General features: G+C 36.2%; 1 protein-coding gene across 3 annotated transcripts in view; it reads left to right on the top strand.

The window, feature by feature from the left end:
* Positions 1-374: 374 nt before the first annotated feature.
* LOC107697253 (polyadenylate-binding protein-interacting protein 2B-like) overlaps positions 375-7,668 on the top strand; it is an 11,266-nt gene continuing 3,972 nt past the window's right edge. Inside the window, exons 1-2 of one of the 3 annotated variants that reach the window (XM_016497967.1) lie at positions 1,807-1,983; positions 6,693-6,771. In XM_016497967.1, the coding sequence (XP_016353453.1) occupies positions 6,729-6,771 (43 nt within the window). In that variant the 5' untranslated portion in view covers positions 1,807-1,983; positions 6,693-6,728. Of the gene's footprint in view, positions 615-1,806; positions 1,984-6,692; positions 6,772-7,668 lie in introns of those variants that run through there. The other 2 variants (XM_016497969.1, XM_016497968.1) reach the window with 2 other exon arrangements.

The following is a 7,668-nucleotide window of genomic DNA, read 5'->3' on the forward strand; positions in this document are numbered from 1 at the left end:
CATATATATATATACATATACATATATACATATATATATATATATACATACATATATACATACATACATACATACATACATATATATATACATATATATACATACATATATATATATATATATATATAATAAAAAAACCTTAACAAATGTTGTCGAAGAAACGTAACACTTCACGAAACAAGAGCAACATTACAATGGAAGTTAAAAAATAAATCCACTGGCTCAGCAAATGAAGCCCTTACAGTTAATGGTGCCTGATCGTTGTTATGCTGAAAAGTCCACATCCAATTTACAAACAATGTTACTTATAAACATGCAAAGTTATAAAATGCAACAAAACGCAAACGTCTCCAATCAATGAGTTGTGAGTGTGATCAGCTGTGGTCACGTGACGAGCACATTTGGTGATTTACGCAGCAGCACACTGAAAGCATCAAGACAAAGCGACACGGTTTATCTGTCAGGGCTTTTCCACTGTGTCCTCACTTTTTCACAAGTCAATATCCGACCAGACACTGGCCCGCGTCCTGGCTATCTTTTCTACAGAAATATTTCCTCAGCTCTGGTTGTTTGATGTAGTTATTACCATCGGTCATCGGAGGATTTGACTAAAAGTAAGTAGAGAATAATAACGGTTATTAAAACATTACACAATCCGATATAGGAATATGGAGCAGTATAAACCACATTATAAACCAGTTTTGTGTTACAATACTCCGTTTTATAGTGGAATTTGCATATGACAATTGATGAGAATAGGGAATGCCAATTTTCCTTGCTTGGCTTCATATTGACATTTTGGAAAACAAATAAATCTGTCATTTGCATGAACAAACATTTCGTTTTCCTGCATCAAGTCGTTTCAAGCAGTTCTTTATTTTTAAATAATGCCATGCCATAAGCTATTCCAGAAAACATCCCTGCATATTTCAAAAATATGGCAACAATGATCAAATACGCTCAGTTGAATACAATGGAAAAATATTTGAATATGCGTGTGTTTGTGTGTAAAAGAAACGAAGAGGACGCTCGATGCATGTTTTCGATGTCCCTTAAATGAATGAATCTTTCTGTTGGTTCGAATCTTTTCGATTAACCTTCACAAAACGATTCGTTCATGATTCATAATGAGCCGAAACAACATTTGATGTGAAGATATGTGTGTACGATTTGATTATATCGTTTGTTCACTACGAGTTAATATTGATATGGTCTAAGATAAAAATAAAAAAAAAACAGGTTTGCTATTGTAATTGTTTTAGGTGAAAAAAAAAACAAGACACACGAAACCCTTAAACACTTTTTAATACGGCATAATTTAATAATAATAATAAAAGTAATTAAACCGCCTGTACATGTATCCCAGGCTGGGGTGTCAGGAGTCGCAGGTTATGACGCAATTACGTAACTACGTATAGCTGAATTGTTTTTTTCAACCAGCTTTTGAAAACAAACTACTCGAAGGAACCGATTCGCTGGATTGATTCTGGCTCACTATTAGTACTTTATCAAGCATGTGTTTTCCTGCACCTTAATCAAATAAACTAAATATTATTTATAAGCGCGTTTCACACATTGTTCTGAGAAGTAGCTTGTGAATTTGACTGAATAGGTCAGGGTTGTTGTTGTTGTTTTGTTTCTAAACTATAATAAGCATGTTTTTAAAATATGTTACAGACACTGTGCCTGCATATTGTCATAAAAATGCCGAATGATCAAACGATCGGTTACATAGTAACTGCATTTTTTAATTTATGCGTTTGTGTTTGAAAGAGACAAACAGAGGGAAGAGGGTTGATGCATGTTTGTTTAAGCAGGAACCACATGACCATCTTGCTCGTAATGTGTTGTGTTTCTCTAATGGCAGTCAGCCATCTCATCTCAGCTCAACTACCTTGCAAATTAGGGATTAATCATTCCGTACAGTGTTAACTGAAGCTTTCCGCGAGATCTGACGGACATTATAAGCGCCAGCAATGCCAGGTACGATATTTGCAGGGTTATCGATCGGTCTTTAGCTTGCACTGTTTTCCTCTCGGTGTGTGTGTATTTGCACGTCTCGACCAGACTTCACTGCGTCTCTGTGTCTCTGTCATTGACTGGACGCTGTCTTAATGTCTAAAAAGCGGTTCCGACGGCAAATATGGCCGTGCACACTGGTTCTTGTTTGGTTGTTCGTGAATTTGGATTGCTTTTCTCCTACATGATTAACAATGCGTTATTTTGCGACTTTGTGTTTGAAGTTCTTGTGGATAAACTCTAATGTCATGTCGGGGTTGTTGTGGCCCACTTGGGCTGTCATTGCATTTTTCAACGCTACCTTTCTTGTCAGTTAACTCTCATTGTTACGTGCTTTGTCCTGCCATGAAGGTAAGTATATTCGCGTTGCTGAGAGCTATTTGTTTGTCCTCTAAATTATCCCGCTTTTCTCGGTGTATAACTTACTGCAAAAGTGGATTACATAATTGGCTTGAGAGTGTTTATAAAGCGCGTGCAGTAAACAGTGTAACGTTTACTAAGCTAACTAGCTTATATGGTTGTTTCGGGGAACTTCGTTGCGTTTTGATGCTTTTATGTTTAAACTCGTTTATTATGTTGAAAGTGCTCATTTAAAAAAAAAAAATGTTGTTTACTTTCTGTTTACCAGCCAGTGCCTCAATATCAGAATGCTGGTCTAGAAGGAAGGTTAACTGTGCCTAGTCATTTGTTTTGATATTTCTGACAGTGGTGTCTCTATAAGTCAAGTCAAGTTTATTTGTACAGCGCTTTTCACGATACAAATCATTGCAAAGCAACTTTACAGCAAATTAAGTTTCTACAATATTTAGTGGTAGCTTATCAGTGGTGACTCAGTTAATATGGCAGAATAGGGCTGGACGATATGGACAAAATTGATATCACGATATATTTCTTAATTTCGGTCGATACGATATAATTCCGATATCGATATGACCACTAAATGGTAATGTGTGTGAATAGAGTATTAGTAATGTAAGCGAGATTAGCGGCAACCACGCTGGCGATGCTAGCGGGCTATTTGCTAATAGCGGACTCGGGAAATCAAAATAAAACTAGTGATAACAAGGCGCTCTGATTTATGACTATAAACACGCATGCAGTAGCGTGTTGTTGCATAAGCTTGAGGTTTTTTGCAGTCTATCACACATGCTGCTCATCACTGTGTTTGAAGGGAACATGTAACTTGAATAACCACTGCCATGATCAGCTCCTTACATCGACCGAGTTGTCCAGAGTCCAGACCTAGCTGCTTTTCTTGTACTGTAGGTGTGAGGGAGGAATCTTGAATCTGTAGTTATTGGGTTGATAAACTTTTACTCTCTCTAATCTCGACTAAGGTGTTATTTGTTGACCTAATATCTTTGAACATTGTATTGCTTGGTGGCACAAAAAAAAAAAAAAAAACATAAAACAGTAGATAGTAGGACACTGTGTAGTTTTAATAAACTGTGTTTATGACAATGGACTATGATACTGTACATGGATGCTTGGGATTAGGCCTTGTCCCATATTTAAAAATGAGGGCAAGCTGAGGTTCAAGTTTTTTTTTTTTTTACATTCTGTAGCACAGTTTTGGCAGTGAAACTGAGAGTTAAAAGGAATGTCTAGTTGTGCAGTATTATAAATGCTCTGTGTGGATGTATTACATTTGTTTGTTCAATTAACGTTTGTATGTATTTGTTTTAATATGGGGCATTGTGAGGAGGATGGCCTCCCCCAGCTGGGTCATTCTACCAATACATTAGGGATTTTTTTCTAATTACTGGCTACATTCCCACTGTCGGTGTTTTGAACTGACAACTGTGTTTACTTACAGGTGTGAATCTCAAAATGTGCTTTTCCCACAGCAGCCTACAATAGCATCTCACATACTGTCTTTATGAACGAGTAACGCGAGTCAAGCATGTATTTGTGACTATCAGCTGTAACAAACACTGACTGAAGGAATATCAAAAAAGGCAATGTCCATAAAACTAGGAAGTTTTATTACATTTGACACAACAATCAAGTCCAATCAAGGCCTGAGTTCGTGTTTTTATGCCTGATTGGAGAACACAGGAATTCAATTTCTTGCAGACTACAAACCTGATGGGAGCAACTCCGTGGGAAGACAGTGGACTGCATCCTAACAAAGCTTGAACCTCATAATTGACATATATGTAGTAGGCAACTCTGAATAGCACTCCGCAAGACAAACTTAATTGGCAGAGAGTAGAAATGGCTCTTTACTTTCCTAAGTTATTGTAAACGGTGCCTTTATTTGCCTACCAACTGTAAACTGTTAGTGTCTAAAGGACTGTTCCACAGGTGCATGTGCAATTATTGTTTGTTTATTGAACAAGCATGGAAAAACATTGTTTAAACCCTTTGCAATAAAGATCTGTGAAGCTTATTTGGATTTTACTAAATTCTTTAAATTACAATATGCTGATAAAAGGGACATTTTATTTTTTGCTGAGTTTATTAGTAACTGTTTATGTTATGCATTGAAACAGTTTGTTCATGCCAACATGTTTGCTTGTTTGTTCAAACATTAGAGATTGCAGCATTGATTTGTTTTGCCCTTGTACACTATGTGAAGCAATGCATGCATTTGTAAATACTCTGTACAGCCATGATCACTAGATCTGCCAACTAGTGTATAGGCCTACTTGTCTGTCTGAACCAGTATTTGGACAGGTGGCAGATTGTGATATAATATTCTGTATTTATTTCTTATTAATCAAGGATTTAGGCTGCAAAATGTTAATGGATTAACCCAAACCCAAAAAGTCACTTGCAAGTTCCAAAATAACAAATAACAGTGGGTCCAGCATTGCAGATGACTCTTTTTTTTTTTTTTTTTGTTCTTTCTTTTCTTTTTTTTCTTCAGAAACCTCATGTGTGCTTGTTTAAGTTATGGTCTCTGTTACCTATTGCCTGTCTTGTGTGTGTGTGTGTGTGTGTGTGTGTGTGTGTGTGTGTGTGTGTGTGTGTGAGAGAGCGAGCGAGCGAGAGTTTAAAGCCCCTGTAGATCTCTCAGTAGCTCATCCTCTCATGTCATCACTCACAGATGAGCTCATTTCCTCCAGTGATGTCACTGCTATTATTTAGCCTTAAATCTCTGATCTCTCATACACCAACTTAACGCATTAGCTAGTCAGCCACAAATGTTCTGTGGTTGTTGCAAATGAAAATGCTACGAACTGTGTACACTGCATATTGCCTGCTGAATTTTAATGGTAGGCATTATTTCACAAATTGAACAGTAGTATTCTATGTATATACTAGTCTTCGCACGATTACATGTATGTTTTATTCAGCGAAGTGCATCTTGGTATTTACTTATCAAAACGCTTATCATTTTGGTAAAATCAGCTATTTTGCAGATTTTCCCTAAATCTGCTGTAACATTTGGCAGTATGATCAAATTATCAGTCAAAAAAATAACTTTTTTTGTATCCTAACTAGGGGTGTGACGAGACACTTATCCCACGAGACGAGACACGAGACTGGGTTCACGAGAACGAGACAAGACGATATTTTTAGTATGAGAGAGAGTTTGATAGTGTGTGCGCGAAATTCCGCGAATAAAGTTTGAATAATATCTTGAACAGCCTCTCATAAAACCACGCGTCTGCGCCATTCATTAAGAGCGACAGGCAGAACATGCAGGATTCATATTTAAATTGACTTTTGCGGCTTAATATTTACAGATACTAGTCCATATCGTGATTTGATTTAAGTGTAATTACCTACTTTTGATTAATTAATTCAAAATTTGACAAATTCCGTACTTTCCGCGTTAAACTGTGAATTCTGTTTTTATGACTGGATAAAGACTACACTGAGTAATTTTCCCGCTTATCATGTGGCCACTTGCCTGATGTGAACATAAAATATCTTACATGCCACCACTCGTGAACGAGCCAGTGTAATGCAAATATATCTGAAAGGTCTGCGCGAGGAAATCGTCACGTTCTCGCGAGACACATCGGATCTCGCAAGATCTCGTGCCACAAGATCTCGTCACACCCCTAATCATAACTGATTTTATTTGTGCTTCAATAATCACATTGGAAAAGCATATTAAGCATATTGTACGTACGTATTGTACACACATGTTGCAGCAATAGTAAGAATGCTGCTTAGTTGGTGACAATTTATGCAAATATTAAATTCGGACTTGCTTTAATGCCTTTCTCTCCATATGTGAAAGGCAGCATTCAGCTTCAGACACAGTCAGTGTGTGTAAACAGCTGATTGGTGGGGGAAAAGACCATTTTTGCCATGCAGCAGGCTAGTGTATACCTATTGCGCATGAATAAAACGTAAACAAGTAATCTTTTTAAATATTATATGAAATTAACTGCTTAATCTGTTGTCTTAAAACATCAGGGTCACTGTTCCCTCTAGTGTTTACAGCAGGTATTACTGTAAACATTTGCAACTGATAGCAAACATGCATATGTTTTGAGTTATATGTTTGGTTGATCAGATTTTTTGGGGGGGGGTACAGGGTTTAAATCATGCAAGAATGCATAGTTTATTGCCAAAATATCAACTCCAAATCAGAGGAATTCATACCAAAAACAACTATTAGTGTATATATTTGGAAATGTGCTTTACATGTATTGTTAGTGTGTTTTGTTTATTCTCTTATTAATTTAGTCTTAGATGATCATCTATTGCAGGCGAACAGGTTGAGTGTTCAGCCATGTTGCATCATTATGGAACGTGATCTTGTACATGCACCAGTAGTTCATGTACACAGTGAGTAGGTGTGGTTGTGTTTAAGTGCTATGATATGCTTTATGCTATTGTCTTAAGCGTTACAGTATATAAACAGCTGCTCGCCTTGCGACTCTTTCAGCAGCCTTGTTTTTATTTTTATGTCATAAGTTAACTGGTTTCTCAGCTCAATTCTAATCCTAACAAATTATTGCAAAATACTCCTTTATTCTTAATTTTTATATTTACCATTCATTCGCATAACTGGAATAAATAGCAATAGTAAACAGATAGTAAAATAATTATTTTAAATTGTGATAGTATTTCACAATATTACTTATGTTACTGTATTTTGATCAAATGCAGCAATGTTGTATATAAGAGACTTTTAGGCCTGGTTTCAAAGACAGGGCTTAGGTTAAACCAGGATTAGGCCATAGATCTAATTAGGACATTATCTTTTATAAACGTGCCTTAGAAAAAACATTACTGGTGTGCATCTTGAGACAAATCAATAGTACTAACATATTTTAAGATATGTCCGTGCAAGTTTCTGACAGTTAAAACAGAACAGACATGCATTTTAGTCTGAGACTATGCTTAAGCCTTGTCTATGAAACCGGGGGTTAATGTTCAAAAACATTAATTTTTCTTTTACTTATCCCAAATCATTAAACAGTAGTGTAGATGTGTATGACTTAATTGTACTCAATATGTGTTCACATTGCATCATATATAGGTGTTGTCCACTTTTTAGTGCGTGTCTTTAGTAAAGTCTCATTAGACCGGTTGTATATTAGTTCACAGTTTGCTGACTTTGCACACCCTAGATTTCAAAAGTACCTTTTTTGTTGTTGTTGTATTTTGGTTTTGATGTCTATTTTTATTTTTTTTTTTGGATGTCTAATTATTGTCTATATTATGTTGCTCATATTGGTT

This window comes from Sinocyclocheilus anshuiensis, unplaced genomic scaffold, assembly GCF_001515605.1.
Source record: "Sinocyclocheilus anshuiensis isolate Anshui unplaced genomic scaffold, SAMN03320099.WGS_v1.1 scaffold1778, whole genome shotgun sequence".
In the NCBI taxonomy this organism is placed as follows: Eukaryota; Metazoa; Chordata; class Actinopteri; order Cypriniformes; family Cyprinidae; genus Sinocyclocheilus; species Sinocyclocheilus anshuiensis.